Source organism: Mauremys reevesii, linkage group 4, assembly GCF_016161935.1.
Source record: "Mauremys reevesii isolate NIE-2019 linkage group 4, ASM1616193v1, whole genome shotgun sequence".
NCBI classification, from domain to species: Eukaryota; Metazoa; Chordata; order Testudines; family Geoemydidae; genus Mauremys; species Mauremys reevesii.
Window position 1 is genome coordinate 144,169,065 of NC_052626.1, and position 16,621 is coordinate 144,185,685.

General features: G+C 48.2%; 1 protein-coding gene across 8 annotated transcripts in view; it reads left to right on the top strand.

Moving 5' to 3' along the window:
- Positions 1-16,621, top strand: part of LOC120403155 (zinc finger protein 883-like) — a 36,645-nt gene extending 20,024 nt beyond the window's left edge. For 4 of the 8 annotated variants that reach the window (XM_039533951.1, XM_039533953.1, XM_039533952.1 and 1 more), the window contains exons 4-5: positions 878-958; positions 1,562-3,219. In XM_039533951.1, the coding sequence (XP_039389885.1) occupies positions 878-958; positions 1,562-3,003 (1,523 nt within the window). In that variant the 3' untranslated portion in view covers positions 3,004-3,219. Of the gene's footprint in view, positions 1-877; positions 959-1,561; positions 3,220-9,739; positions 9,867-11,214; positions 11,323-13,592; positions 13,683-14,282 lie in introns of those variants that run through there. The other 4 variants (XM_039533956.1, XM_039533958.1, XM_039533957.1 and 1 more) reach the window with 2 other exon arrangements.

A 16,621-nucleotide genomic window follows, 5' to 3' on the forward strand; every position in this document is an offset into this window, starting at 1 on the left:
AAAATCTCTCATTCCAGGTGATTTTGGGGAGTTATCCAGAACTGGTAACAGTGGCAATATCCTCTGGCTCCCTCTATCTGGTCCAGTCTTGTTAAGACATCTCTTAGGATTTGGATGAAGAAGATCTGGGGTCCCAAAAGAGGATCAGGGTGGCAGCATGATGGTATCGCTCAGTTGTTGGCATGCTCCTGCTGTTGCTGTTTTTTCAGTCAACGACAGTTGCATTCAGTCCCGCTCCTTTATTTTCCCCCGAAAGTGTTTTCTTTTGAGAAACCCCAAAAGGAAGTAATGGGCAAAATAGCCCAGCCCCTCATTGTTTTTCTGTCAGGCCTAAATTCTAACTCAGTTATTTTAGTTCGTTAATGTCCAGTTCCACACTTCTCTTGCCTACAGCCATCATTTTATCACTGACCTTGAATTGCATTATAGGCCTTTTTTTATTTGGACTAATTCTGTCGTCTTGTTTATATTTTGCACCTTTTCCCATCGACATTTATTGTTTTAGGATATTGTAACACTTTATAAACGTTCTCACCGTTTTTACAATTAAACTGCCAATTAGGGTAAATTTGTGGGCCCAGTTATTAAAACAGCAAGGTACTCCTTTGACTCAGGTTCTCTCCCACCCTTTCTGTATTTAGTATAAAAGCTCTTCAACATCAGAGTGATCTCTCTCTAATTTTGTGCAGCACCTGGTGCTAGGGAACGAAGAGCTCAGTTGCGCTACCGCAGTACAAAGTAAGTGTCGAGCCCCAAATAGCTTCTCCTCTTGTGCATTGTGGAACACACTGTCCAACAGTGCAGGGGAAAGGGCTTCTCTCAGTGATAGTCATTCGGTCTATGTGCTGTCAACCAAAGAGCTTTTGTCTTGGTGCAGGGTTTCCAGATGCAGAAGAGACCTGGGACTGGCCAGCAATTGAAAGCTTCTTCCTCACACAAAGCTCTTTCCCTGGAGCAGGTAGGGAACCAGCTCTGCCCTTTGCATCAGTGGGAGCCGGAGAGCTCATTTCACGAATCGTCCATCAGCTGCAAACTCTCCCCTCACAGAGCATTACAATAGGGATTGAAGCCCAAACATGAGAAGAGCTACAGCTCCTCACCCTGACATCCCCCTAGAAACTCCATCTCTCCCCTGACGCAGATTCCCTCAGTGTCTTCCCCCTCCCCCATTTCCCACAGAACATGGAGCCGTTGGGATCCCATCACAGTGTGAGTGTTCCCTGTGTGTGTTCCCTGGTAGAGGGGTATCAGTGCTGGTGTGTATGATGCTGTTCACCCCAGTGAGATGGACCTCAGAGTAGGGAGAGAATCGTGGGGGCTGGTTCTCATGTTCATTGACTTGGGGGGCTATTATCAGGGCCTATGGGACACTGACCATCTCCTCCTTCCCCAGCACTGGGGCCCCTGGAGTTTGGCTTCTTGCACTCAAGTGCCAAGGGTCAGCCCTGTTCTAAGGGGAGGGCTGTGGAGTTTTCTCAAGCACATCCCCCTGCTGGGAATATTAATGGTATCCCTTTGTGAGCAGCACAGGAAATACATCTGTATTCTCTTTCCCACCAAGCAGGGGCGAGGAACCTGAGCAGGGCTGAGGGGCAGATTCCTGAGGAAGGGCCTGGTAACCGGGAGCCACTCAGGCCTTTCCCAGGGACATCAGGGAAGAACCATTCCAAGAAATCTGAGCGGGGAAGACAGCACAAGAGGCAGAGGAGGCCACAAAGGCAGAGAAAAAATCTGACCAGAAAGGAGCCAGCAACCTCAAGAGGCCATCAGAGGAGATCCAGGCCATCTCTAAAGCCTCCTGCAGAGGGAACGGCTCAGCCCAGAAAGAGCCTATATACCTGCCGTGTGTGCAGGGAAGAATTCAAGGTGCAAAGAGACCTGATAGGCCACCACTGGATGGTTCATAGGAAACAGGAACTGTATCACTGTAGCGAGTGTGGGGAGAGCTTTAGGAGAAAGAAGGAGTTCAGAGCACATGGGAAAGCTCACAGAAAGAAGAGAGACCATCCCTGTTCTGAATGTGGGAAGATATTCCACAAGTTATCACATCTTATTGCCCACCAGAGAATACATACGGGAGAGAGACCCTATCACTGTCCTGAGTGCGGAAAAAGATTCCTCCATATATCAGCGCTTAACATGCACAAGAGAGTTCACTCAGGAGAGAGACCCTTTGCCTGCACTGAGTGTGGAAAGCGATTTATGAATTCATCAACATTGTGTAGTCATCAGGCAATCCACTCGGAACAGAGACCCCATCGCTGTAACCAATGTGGGAAAGGCTTCAAAGTTGCATCAAGACTTACTAGACACCTGAAAATCCACAGTGAAGAGAGACGCTTCTTGTGCCACGAGTGTGGGAAAAATTTTTGCCTACGAGAACATCTCATTAGACATCAGAGGATCCACACTGGGGAGCAGCCCTATTGCTGTGCTGAGTGTGGGAGAAAATTCAGTCTCCTTCAAAGTCTCAGGAGACACCAGGAAATCCATAATACAGAGAGACTCCATCCCTGTGCTGAGTGTGGGAAAATATTCCGTCATCCAGAAAATCTCTCTAGACACAAGAGAGTCCACACTGGGAAACTCCATCGCTGCACTGACTGTGGAAAAGGCTTTGTCTATATACATCATTTCAAGAGCCATCAGAGAATCCACACTGGAGAGAAACCCTATTGCTGCTCTGAGTGTGGGAGAAGTTTCACCCAATCGTCAGGCCTCACCAACCACCAGAGAATCCATTCAGGAGAGCGACCCTATCCCTGCACTCAGTGTGGGAAGTGCTTTGCTCACTCATCATCTCTTACTGAACATCTGAAAACCCATTCAGGAGAGCGACCATATTCCTGCATTCAGTGTGGGAAGCACTTTGCTCGTTCATCATCTCTTACTCAGCATCAGAGAACCCACCCAGGAGAGCAACCATATTCCTGCGCTCAGTGTGGGAAGCGCTTTGCTCGCTTATCACGTCTTACTAAACACCAGAGCAGACACTTTTCTTGATGGAGGGAACCTCTTCATTCTGTCACTTCACCCTGTTCTCAAAGTCTGTAAAAGAGGGAGAACTTGCTCCCACTCTGAAATGTTCCCACCTCTTCACTAAGCAGACACGAGTTTAGCTGCCGGGTTTGTTAAAATAATTTGTGTAGTCCTGGAGATGGGAACATTTAACCCTAGAGGTACTGAAACATTCTATTGTGGGCATTATGGGCTGCAGCTAAGAGAGAGATGACTGGAGCCAAGACTGCACTTTGGTGGTTCTGGTTTCTCCCAAGCTGTTTGTTCACCGCAGCTCCCGTCCTCTCTGGCTCCACAAATTGAATTATTTATTTTATTTTTTCTGTTTGGAAAAAGGAATAATGGGTAAAGATTCTGACAGAGACTGAAAAGGAGTTTTCGTCTCTGGAGTTAATGAAAGGCTGTGACATCCCCTGTGTGCCCCTCATAGTACTGAATCAAAAGGAAGGTTGTTTTTGATTTGGCTTTGAGAGAAAATGATGAAGAAAGCTGTCCTGATAGTTGGTTTCATGCATAATGCACCCAGGGCCCTCTCTTCACACCTAATTGCCAGGCAAGCAGTACCTGGAAGGTTGAAGCAAGGACTGGAAGGTTGGAGACTGGAGTTTCCGGATCAACAAACAGCATGCCGTTTGGTTATAGATTGCCTTCTTTATCATCTTGATTGTACATGCAAATACTTGACATCTATGGATGCTGCTGTCATGATTAGCGTGACTACATCACTTACCCATCATCTAAATCATTGTGCCATCAGAAGTCATACACCAGAAAAAAGGCAAGGGCAGGGATGAGAGATGTCAGTTACTTCCTTGTTATAATGGCTTTTTAAAAATAATTCAAATTTGTGTTCCTGGATGAGTTAGTGGCACTTTACTGCCACCTAGGGCTTGTCTACACTAGAACTTATCACTTAACAGAACACTCATCCACATCCCTGAGAGATGTAAAATATACCGTCCTAAGCACTGGTGTAAACTGGGTTATGTTGATGGGAGAGCTTCCCTGCCAACATAGCTACCATTTCTCCTAGAGGTGGAGGTGTTATGCTGACAGACAAGCTCTCTCCCATTGGGTTAGAGCATCTTGTATGCTAGCTTGGTGTCTTGAACACTAGCAGGAGCCGTAGCACTTCTAGTGTACATTAGCCCTAACACTTAGGGCTTGTCTACACTAGCCGCTGGATCGGGTCACTCCCCAGCCCAGGGTGGCAGTTCACTGTTGTCCTTCCCATGGGGGAGGGTGTGTGGAGGAGACACGATAATACTAGAGTCAATTCTCCAGTCTCTTCTTTGTAGCTCTGATCTCCATTCTGAATAAGCAGAAGTCACTCCTCCCTGCGACGGCTGCTGTGCGTCCTGAGCAGGCTCAGTAAGAATTTGGGATTTCTTCCGAAAAAAGAAAAAAAAAGGTTTCCCTGGCCGCTGGCAAAGAGCCAAGTGTGTGTGGCTGTGTCTCTGCAGAATCACAGCTCGGGGGTAAAGGACAACAGGGAGCATGTGCAAGATGGGCAACTATTGAGCATGTGCAGTAAACAGTGACAAACAAGTCAGTTAAGCAGCTGGTTGGTCGGAAGCCGCTGGTCCTTGTCACAATTTGTTTTAAAGATCAGAGCTGTCAATCCGCATTCTGGGGTAGTGGTCAAGACAGAGCATGGGCAAGTGCGGGAACTGTTTCTAAGAATAGGAAGTTATATAAAGAAAGAGGTAAAATGCAGCATAACCATAAAGGTCAGTTGCCAGCAATACTTTTAAAATCTGGAGGCTACGTCTGAAAAGGAGAGAGGCGTGCAGGAAGAGCCGGGAAGCCAGCAAGATTAGCCAAAGAAGAACTGTGGCAGAGAGAGAAAAGAAAGCTGGAGTAGGGCTGAGCAGATTGAGCAGGAATTGAGCAGCAGCCACAGCAGTGATTTGACTTTTAAAAGAAAACAGCAACAGATTTATAGCATAAGCTTAATATTCTTTGAATTATGGTTTAGTGTATAGGATAGTATGTAGGGTTAGTATGTGTATGCTTTAAGTGTGTGTGTGTTTTAATTATACGTGCACCTGCAGCTAGTGGGGAGGGAGGCTCAAGGGGCAGCACCCTAAGGGGGCCATGTGACCTCCCCACGTGAACCCTCCCTGCCTCACCCCTAGCCTGGGGGCCAGGATCTCCCCACGTGACTCCTCCCAGCCCCATCCCTAGCCCAGGACCCCCACACTTTCCCCATCCTGCCCTTCTCCCTCCAACCCAACCCACCTTATCCCAAGTCTGACCCCTGAGCTCTGCACTGGGCCAGGCTGTGCGGCCACAGAGCTGTGTGCTGTTGCCAGTCCCACCCCCAGAGCTCAGGCCAGGGGCCGGGCAGTGCAGCCACAGCAAGTTGCAGCCGGCCCCAGGCTCTGGGAGAGGGCTGGCAGTGCAGTCACATGGCTGTGTGCTCTGGCCGTCCCAGTCCCAGGCAGTGGGTCAGGGGCAGCATGTGGCCCTCATTGCACCCCCCCATGCAGTGCCAGTGTATAGATATATAAACTTTAAAGTAATTAAAATCCGTTGTCAGTGATTTGTTGCAAACTGGCTACTTGCAATGAGTTGCTTTCCTTGGTATCGTTTGAACTATATGCTATTGTAGTTGAAGTGCTCTTTAATTTGCAAGTGGGATTTGAGTCTTGGGGATTTTGTGCGTTTGGAGTTTTAGGATACACTTTATTAGGGATTATTTATATTAATTAATTCATATTAGTTATATTAATCAGGTACTTTGTTTTGGAAAGAATACAGTACTGCCTGTGTCAATTACATTATCAGAGGTTATATCCGTGTCCTTTAGTGTTTTCTTAACAACCCCAGAAACTTTTACCTCACAAATAACAGACTAAGGAGGCAATAGGCAGGCTATAAAGAAGTGCCCCAAAAGCCATTTTTGCCTGTATTGTGGTGGGGGAGGTAGGAGAATGGGTCATTCCAAAGTGGCAGTTATGGCAGTTGGACCTGGGGTTGGGAAATAAATGCCTTGTATGCAGAGGAGGGGTGGGGGGAAAATGGCTCCCACATAAAGTAGCTTGGCTAATAAACGTGTATTCAGGGTCAGTGCTTGAAAAACCTACTTTCTCCCCCTTTGAAATATTCCTCCTACAAAGGCAGAAAAAGAACTGATGGCTGGAAGTGGAAGAAAGAATAATTCAAACTGAAAATAAGAACAAATGTTCTACAGTGAGGGTGATCAGCCATTGGGACAAATTCCCAAGGGAAGTGATGGATTTTTCTAGCTCCCGATATCTTCAAAACCTGTCAGGACACCTTTATGGAAGATGCTTTAGCCAAACAGAAGTTGTTGGGCTCCATATTGGGGTAATACATTGCAATATCATGGCCTGTGTTAAGCAGATGACATAGATGATTGAGTAGTCTCTTCTGGCCTTAATATCTATGAATTTCTGAAGCCATTACTTGACATTTCTGCATCTTTACCAGCGTTCCCTCTCCATGTGGATGTTTGGTGCAGTAGTTGGTTGTGTCAAGATTACAAACCAGGAGAGGCAGAGACAGCATCAAATTATGCAGGAATTCTCTGCAGTAATTGGTGAAGAAAATTCCCTTCTGCACAAAACTGCGTCTTATAATAAAAAACCTTGGAATGAGTAAATGCAGGTGTCACGAGTGTTCAGCCCCAACAACAAAAGCACAAATTGATTAGGTAAAATATTTGTGGTATAATAACTAGCAGCTTTTTTGCTTATTTTACAATTTCAGAGTCGAAGTGAACAAGTGCAACATGTATCAATTAAGTAAATGTCATCTCACTAATGGTGAACCACACATCTTATTCATTACACTGGAGTCCAATCACAGAAAAATTCTAAACTGTGACCTTCAGCTGTTTCCACGAGCGATTTCTGTGCATGATGGCAAGTAAGTTGAGAGAAAACAAAATACATTTGGGGTGTTATATTAAAGTACTTTACTGTATTTTTTCAGATGCTTGCATTGACTGTTCAGAAAAAGAAAAATCCCTAGGGCAGATAAATCCTTCGCCTGCCCTTTCTTTAACTCCTTTCCATGTAACTTGGATATAAGATTAATATTAACAATAGTGTTCCAAATATTGATTAGTTCAGTAGAGAACATCAAAGTGATTTGAATAAACCTTAGCATTTATTAAAGCAAAGGTGCTGTCATTACAGGCAAAAAACTGTTAGGGTAACATAAAACACTGGGATCCATTTTGTACGTTTCCAAAAACTTGATCAAACTGCGAGTTGGCATTTCTGTGATGGAATTCTGGAATTTAAAAGGAAAGGAAGTGGAGATATTCCAGCACAGATGAAGAGTTCTCCAAGTAACTTGAAAAATAAAGTGTACCAAGAGCCACACGACTACTGCACAACTCTCCTAGCAACATTAAAGGCTGGTTTAACTAGTTGAAGTGTCAAGTATCAGAGGGGTAGCCGTGTTAGTCTGGATCTGTAAAAGCAGCAAAGAATCCTGTGGCACCTTATAGACTAACAGACGTTTTGCAGCATGAGCTTTCGTGGGTGAATACCCACTTCGTCGGATGCAAGACAAAGTGGGTATTCACCCACGAAAGCTCATGCTGCAAAATGTCTGTTAGTCTATAAGGTGCCACAGGCTTCTTTGCTGCTTTTAGTTGAACTGTGTGTGGGAATAGAGTTGTATTATCCCTTTAAGTTGTTTGTGAGCCCTCTGATAGTATTTACTGTGATGTGTGTATTAGAAGCCATCTGAAATCAGTGTGACCACAGTGTGCACTAAACTATGTCTTGTATGTTTGTATGTAAATAATAAATATGAATAATAAAAAATGGGGGCCAATTGTATCTGATAGTTTCTTCATATAATTTTTGTTGTGCACCATGCAAAAGATGTGACACTAATGATAACAGTTTAGATATTTATACAACTATGAAATAAGTTCTGATAAGTGTAGCCATTTTTCCTGTTCTTAATTTGTCTGAGGATTTGTCCAATTCCCGCCTTTGCAGAAGGGACCGGACCGGGAGCCACCAACAACCGACTTCCCAGCGGCTCCCCCGGCCCCTCGCTCCCCGACCGGGCTGATTGAGGGTTAAACCCGCCGAGCTCCGGGTCCCGCCCCGCCTGGACGCGCCCAGTAATTGCTGCGGGGGGCGGGCTCGGGGCGGGACCTTCTCGTGCCCCGCGGAGCCCTGGGGGCCGAGCCCGGCCCGAGCGGCGCGTGCGGAGCGAGCCCCCCGCAGGCTGCAGCCCCGGCGCGGTGAGCGGGGCCCGGGGGCGGCCGCGGAGGGAGGGAAGCAGCCGCCGAGGCTGGAAATCGCCGCCTGGGGAGGGAGCTGCTGGGGGCGGAGCCGAACCGCGCCTGGGCCCGGAGCCCCCCCGGGGCCGGTTTGTGCAGCGGAGCCCGGCAGGGGCCGCGCCCCAGCGCGCGAGAGCCCGAGCGACCCCCCTGCTCGCTGCTGGGGGCGGGCGGGGCCTTCCCGGGGCGGCGCTGCGGGGGCTGCCGGGCTCTGCCCCCTCCCGCCGAGCGGGCACCGGCCGGGGCTGGGGGCGGGGCCTGTCGGGCGGTTCCTCCGGCCTGTGCTGCGGGGCCGGGACCAGCCTGCTCGGGGGGCCGGGGCCAGGCTGGGGCCGCTGCACACACGGGCAATGGGAGGCGCTGGGGGAGGCTGAACTGAGCCCCGGGTACCGCACGGGGGGGGGGGGAGGTTCCTTCTGTGACTCCCCCTCGGCCAGCGCGTTGGGGCTTCACCCGGAGCCCCCGGAGCGACAAGCCTGGGCTGCTGCTGCTCCAGCTGCAGCTCCGGCTGGGGCTCCCGGGGGCTGTGTAGGCAGCAACTAAAAGCCTGTATCTGGCCCCTGGCAGCTGACACCGGCTCATGGGGACCAGGGGCTCATGGTCTATTTAATTGTGGTGCAGACATTTGTAGTGGGGCTGGAGCCTGGCTCTAGGTCCCTGCTCTGCATAGCTCAGGCACTTCTCTCTGTCACCCACAGAAGTTGGTCCAGCAAGAGAGATTCCTTCCCCCACCTCGTCTCTCTAATATCCTGGGGCTGACAAGGCTACAACAGTGTAACCCTAATTCCTGCCCAATACAGAGGGCAAGCCCAGGAAGGGAGAAGCTGGAGAGTGAACTCATCCTGTGTTCACCCTACAGAGCAGCTCCTGTATTTAGTGCGGCTGAGTCCAGTTCCCCGTAGCAGTGGCTCATGCAGGGTCTTGTGTAGCTGGGCCCAGTGCTTTGTTCTGGGCATTGCATCATGGCATGTGAGGTTGCAGTGTTACTCAGGTTTGGTCTGCCCAGCCCTCCAGCATGGTGGCAGAGGGTCGGGTGTGCTGGCTAAATGTAAGTGGGGCTGTGATCTGGAGCTCTAGGTTGCTGCGACACTCACTGATGTTTGGCCAGCCTGCTGCTTCATGACAGAGAGTCAGGAGGACTAACCTTCAGCAGTGATGCAACCCTTTGCGCCAGGATACAACACCACAGCAGGGGGCCAGGCCCAGCTGCCAGAGCCACCACTGTGGGATGAGTCACAGACACAGAAAAAAAGTCACAGGAAAGCACTGTCCATTACTTATTTTTCACGGTGACAGACCTGAACCCATAGTAATAGTACGAACTTTCAAGCCTCCCTGGGCCCTCCCAGTTGCGTGGACCACTGTACATCCGCATCACCTGCAACAGCTATTCCTCTACTAGTGTGTACACTTTGCCATGCTGAATTGGGTTGTTTGTCCTTTCAGATGTCGGTGACGTTTGAGGACGTCGCCATGTATTTCTCCCCAGCGGAGTGGGCACTGCTGGGCAAGGAGCAAAGGCAACTTTACAGATATGTCATGTGGGAAAATTACCGGACTCTGGTCTCGTTAGGTGAGGAGCTATTTCCCTGAGATCAGGGCCTCAGTGCACTGGGTGCTGCACAGATACAGACACTCCCTGACTTACACAATTGTTTCATTCCAGAACGCCTCACGTAACTCGGATTTTGCGTAAGTCAGTAATGTATACCCGACCATTACGCAGAAAAACCCCCAAACCCGCCCCCCATTTCAGCTTACGGAACTTTTTCCGTAAGTGCGGATTTGCTTAAGTCGGGTCTTGCGTAACATGGGGAGCGTCTGTATGCAGTAACTGAGATAGAGCATTGGTATGAGTGGTTGGGTGGAGAGGTGTCTATGGGGTTTGAAGAAGGGGTGCGTGGGTGTGGATTGATAGAGGCATGTTTCATTGAGTAGGGCAGCCCTTTCATGGGGAGACGTGGTTGGTAAGGCAATATCTTTTATTGGTTCAACTTCTGTTGGTGAGAGAGACAAGCTTTTGAGCCACACAGAGCTCTTCTTCAGGTCTGGGAAAGGAAAGCTGCTCTCTCTCACCAACAGAAGTTGGTCCAATTAAATATATTACCTCACTCACATGGTCTCTCCAATATCCTGGGATGGATACGGCTACAACTACACTGCATATCTTCAAGGGGACACACTTCCACACATGGTCACTAGGGCTCCACAGTTTATGGCAAGAGAATCCTGGCTCTTGTAGTTCCCCAGACAGAACATATGAGCAGAAAAGGGCTGTGCATTCTGCAGGCTACAGGATGAAAGGCCAGCAACACCACAGTTAAGGTGAAAGAGAGACTGGGTTCATCTATGCTGGAATGAACGACTCACGGCACAGCTGTGGCTAGCCTGGATCAGTTGACTCAGGATGTGGGACTGAGGCTGCGGGGCTAAAAATTGCAGTGCAGATGTTCAGGCTCGGGCTGGAGCTTGGGCTCTGGGACACTCCTTCCAAATATCCATTCAGCAATTTTACAGTCCCAGAGCCCAAGTCTCTCAAGCCCAAGTCATCTGACCCAGGCCAGCTACAGGTGTTTAATTCCTATTTAAATATATCCACAGGAGGGAGGGGGATGCTGGGCCATAGTAGAGTAACTCTCCTAGGTCAAGGAGAAATCTGTCCCACCCAATCCCCTCAGACACTGCAGTCCTTTCCAGCTCCCCTTTCCACAGGTGCCAGGTTGTTTGCAATTCAATATCCTGCCACTGCCAGGCACCGGGAGTGCTGACCTAAAGCTGCAGTTCATTTTTCCATGGAAAAACATTTCAAATACATAGATTAGTTCATAGCCTAATTGGCACAAACATTGCATATAGAGCTGTGCAAAGTGCAGCAGATCTGTTGCTAGAAGTTCTTAGGGGTGATGCTTTTCTCTAAGCAGGAATCCAGACTCCCAAGCCAGTGGTGATCTCCAGCATAGAGCGAGGGGAAGAGCTGTGTGTCCAGGATCCCACAGAAGATGGAGACGTCTTGAGAGGCACCCAGCCAGGTGAGGAAGAAGTTAAAGTGATGTGCAGGGAAGGAATGAGTAGCTTGAAGGCAGCTGGAATCCTGATACATTTTAGCCAAAGTGACAATATATCCCAGAATGTTAGTCTTTTAGTCTAATGTTGTTAGGCTTTTGTGCAGCAGTATCACATTGTCGGCTCTCATTCAATTCATGATCCACTATAACCACCACATTCTTTTCTGCCATACTGCTGCCAAGCCAGTTATTCCCCATTTTCTAGTTATGCATCTGATATTTTCTTCCTAAGCGAACTGCTTTTGTACTTGTGTTTCTTGAATTTCATCTTGTAGATTTCGGACCAGTTCTCCACATCGTAAAGATCATTTTGAATTCTAATCCTGTCCACCAAAAGTGTTTGTAACCCCTCCCTGGCTGTCTGAATCATTGAGTGAGCAGCACTTGGGAATCTCCCTTCCCACATCAGGCCCAGATTTGTAGGGACCCAACATTGTTCCATCGCTTTTGTGGGCTCTCAGTTAACATTAATAAGAGATTTCCTTATTACTCCCCAGGACTGGTTGGGAGGCAGCATCATGTTGTGGGAGTGAGGAGACCTGGACTCTGTTCCTCATTCTGCCACTCAGCTGCTGGCTGAGCTTGGACAATGTTTTTGAATTAATTCATATAGACAATATGGGCCCAAAGAGACAAAGGTGTTAACATGACACTGTCATGGCCAATATTAAAGAGTGTTAAATAAGGTTTGAGGTTTGGAATTGAGAGACAGTAGCCTGCTTAGTACCATGCAAAGACCATGACAAATTCTTTCTAACCTTTTATTAAAGATACAGAAAAAGAAGGAAAAGAGTTAAGGCATCCGAAATGTTAAAATAAAAGTCACACTTAATGTTGACAACATCCTTGTTTCCTTGCCCTTTCGCTGGAGAGAATCTTTAGACAAAAGGCCTCTGTTTGAAAGTCTTTGAGATAGTATTAAAGATGGTAATAACTGTCCTTTTGGGGAAAAAGAGAAGCAGTTAGTTGAAATGGGCTGGAGCTGTTGTTGATGTTAAAATCTGATCCTGTTTTTTAGAAGACAAAACAAGACAAGCCCATGCAAGAAAGAAGAGAAAAGAACAGCAAAGATAGAACATGCGGCTTCTGTCTCTGGCTGACTCTTACTTGCAGCCTTTCAGCTGGAGAAACACAGGCCTGGCACGTGGTCTGATCAGATCTATCTAGCAAACGTGTAGCAGCGTTGGGCTGTTCTGGGCAGTGCTTTTGGCTGCTGCTTTCATCACAGCCTTACAGAACGGTTGCAAACTATGGCAGTTTTGGCCATCTAAGCCAGACTCTTATTTAATATAAAGCAGAGGGAGAAGAATAGGGAAGAGAAGAAATAAGCTGGGGAAGGAAAAGAACTCACGGTGCTTGTGCGGGGCGGGGGGCACAACGTCTCGCATTCCAGGTGATTCTGGGGAGTTAGCCAGAACTGGAAATGGTGGTAATATCCTCTGGCTCCCTCTCTCTGGTCCAGTCTTGTTAGGAGATCTCTTAGGATAAGGATGAAGAAGATCTGGGGTCCCAAAAGACGTTCAGGGTGGCAACGTGATGGTATCGCTCGCTGCAGCAGTTGTTGGCACGCAGCTGCTGTTGCTGCTTTTTCAGTCAGCAAGGGTTGCATTTAGTCCCGCTCCTTTACTTCCCCCGAAAGTGTTTTCTTTTGAAAACCCCCAAAAGGAAGTAATGGGCAAAATAGCCCAGCCCCTCATTGGGTTTTCCTCCAGTTAGGCCTAAGTTACAACTTATTCATTTTGGTTCGTTACTGTCCAGTTCCACATTTCTCTTGTTTACAGCCATTATTTTAATACTGCCCTTGAATCGCATTATAGGCCTTTTTTATTTGGACTAATTCCGTCGTCTTGTTTATATTTTGCACCTTTTCCCATTGACATTTATTGTTATAAGATATTGTAACACTTATAAACTTCCTCACAGGTTTTATAATTATACTGCTAATTAGGGTAATTTTGTGGGCTGAATTATTACAACAGCAAGTTACTCCTTTGACTCAGGTTCTCTCCCACCCTTTGTGTATTTAGTGTATAAGCTCAACATCAGGATGATCTCTGTGGTTTTGTGCAGTGCCTGGTGCTGTGCAACCATAAATTCAGTTGTGCTACCACAATAGAAACTGAAAATCAAGCCCCCATTTTATGTATCATTTATGATGTTGGGGAAAGGGCTTCTCTCGGTGATATTCATTTAGTCCATGTGTTGTCAACCAAAGAGCTTTTGTCTTGGTGCAGATTTCCCAGATGCAGAAGAGACCTGGGACTGGCCAGCAATTGAAAGCTCCTTGGGCTTCTTCCTCACACAAAGCTCTTCCCCGGGAGCAGGTAGGGAACCAGCTCTGCCCTTTCCAGCAGTGGGAGCTGGAGAGCTCATTTCACAAATCATCCATCAGCTGCAAACTCTCCCCTCACAGAGCATTACAATAGGGATTGAAGCCCAAATATGAGAAGTGCTACAGCTCCTCACCCTGACATTCCCCTAGAAACTCCATCTCTCCCCCTACGCAGATTCCCCCAGTCTCTCCCACTCCCATTTTCCATAGAACATGGAGCCGTTCAGATCCCATCACAGTGTGAGTGTTCCATGTGTGTCCTTCAGGAGAGGGGTGTCAGTGCTGGTGTGTGCTGATGCTGTTCACCCCAGTGAGATGGGCCTCAGAGTAGGGAGAGAATCGTGGGGGCTGGTTCTCATGTTCATCGACTTGGGGGGCTATTATCAGGGCCTATGGGACATTGACCACCGTCTCCTTCCCCAGCACTGGGGCCCCTGGGAGTTTGGCCTCTTGCACTCAAGTGTCGAGGGCAGCCCTGCTCTGAGTGGTGCGGCGTGGGGCTGACTCAGGCTCATCCCCCTGCTGGGAATATTAGTGGTTTCCCTTTGTCAGCAGCACAGAAAATAACATTTGGATTCTCTTCCCCACCCAGCAAGTGCCAGGACCCTGAGCAGAGCTGAGGGGCAGACTCCTGAGGAAGGATCTGGGAACCTGGAGCCACTCAGGCCTTTCCCAGGGACATCAGGGAAGAACCATTCCCAGAAAACTGAGTGGGGAAGACCCCACAAGAGGCAGTGCAGGAAGGAGCCAGCAATTCCAAGAAGCCATCAGAGGAGATCCAGGTCACATCTAAAGCCGCCTGAAAAGGGAAAAGCTGAGCCCAGAAAGACCCTATATACCTGCCGTGTGTGCAGGGAAGAATTCAAGGTGCAGAGAGACCTGATAGGCCACCACTGGATGGTTCATAAGAGACATAAATTGTATCACTGTAGCGAGTGTGGGGAGAGCTTCAGGAGAAAGAAGGCATTCAAAGCACATGGGAAAACCCACAGAAAGGAGAGAGCCCATCCCTGTTCTGAGTGTGGGAAGATATTCAGCCAGTTATCACTGCTCACTGCCCACCAGAGAATACATACGGGAGAAAGACCTTATCACTGTGCTGAGTGTGGAAAAAGATTCTTCCAAATAACAGCTCTTACCATCCACAAGAGAATCCACTCAGGAGAGAGACCCTTTGCCTGCACTGAGTGTGGAAAGAGATTTATGGATTCATCAACGTTTCGTAATCACCAGAGAATCCACTCAGAAAAGAGACCCCATCGCTGTAACCAATGTGGGAAAGGCTTCAAACTTACATCAAGTCTTACTAGACACCAGAAAATCCACAGCGGAGAGAAACCCTTCCTGTGCCACGAGTGTGGGAAACAATTCTGCCTACGAGAACATCTCATTAGACATCAGAGGATCCACACCGGGGAGCAGCCCCATTGCTGTGCTGAGTGTGGGAAAAAATTCAGTCTCCTTCAAAGTCTCAGGAGACACCAAGGAATCCATCGTACGGGGGGACCGCATCGATGCGCTGAGTGTGGGAAAATATTCGGTCATCCAGAAAGTCTCACTCTACACCAGAGAATCCACACTGGGGAAAGACTCCATCACTGTGGTGAATGCGGGAAAAAGTTTGTCCGTCTAGTACAACTCAGAGTCCACCAAAGAATCCACACTGGGGAGAGACCCTATTACTGCACTGAGTGCGGGAAAAGATTCACCCAATCATCAGGCCTTATCAATCACCAGAGAATCCATTCAGGAGAGCGACCCTATCCATGCACTCAGTGCGGGAAGGTCTTTGCTCACTCGTCGTCTCTTACCAAACATCAGAAAATCCATTTGGAAAAGAAGCCGTACTCCTGTGCTCGGTGTGGGAAGCGCTTTGCTCGCTCCGCATCGCTCACTAAACACCGGAGAACCCACTCAGGAGAGCGACCATATTCCTGCGCTCAGTGTGGGAAGCGCTTTGCTCGCTCATCCTCTCTCACTAAACACCAGAGCACCCACTCAGGATAGAGACTCCTGACTCTTGTGTTTGATTGGAGAAACCTCTTCAATCTCTCATTTCACTCTTTTCCCAAAGCCTGTAAAAGAGGGAATCTGCTCCCACTCTGAACTGCTCCCACCTCCTCGCTAACCAGACATTAGCTTCAGTGCTGGGTTTCTTCAAATAATTTGTGTGGCCCTGAAGATGGGAGAATTTAACCCTAGAGGCACCTAAGCAATCACTGTGGATTGCAGCTGGGACAGGGATGACTGGAGTCAGGACTGTGCTTGAGAGGCTCTGGTTTCTCCCAGGCCATTCACTCACTGCAGCTCCCATCCTCTCAGGCTCCGCTAATGGAATTTATTGTTTCCTCTTTCTTTTCTCCTTGGAAAATGGAAAAATGGACAAAGATTCTGGCACAGCCTGAAAAGGAGCTTTCTTCACCTGCGTTAATGAAAGGCTGTGACATCCCCCGCATGTACTGAATCAAAAGGAAGGGTATTTTGCTTTGGCTTTGAGATAAAATTATAAAGCAAGCTGTCCTGATAGTTGGCTTCGTGCACAATGCAGCCAGGGCCCTGTCTTCACACCTAATTGCCAGGCAAGCAATACCAGCTAGGACTGGAAGGCTGGAGTCTGGAGTTTTGGGTCACACCAATGATAATCCGGCTGAAGTCAAGACACCTGTTTTCTGAAATAGTTGAACCTGTCAGACAGTACATGAGACGCAACATTTCTTAGAAACAGCAGCCACAGGTGGTGTGGGACTATGTTTTATTTTGATGATGCACTTCTTGATGGATAGACAAGTCAGATTTGCATCCCCTAGTCCAGTCATTCTCAACCCTCAACTCCTGAGGGTACTCACTGCATTGGCCTGCTAAACCCAGGGTTGTGAGTTCAATCCTTGAGGGGCCCATTTAGGGATCTGGGGCAAAAATCTGTCTGGGGAT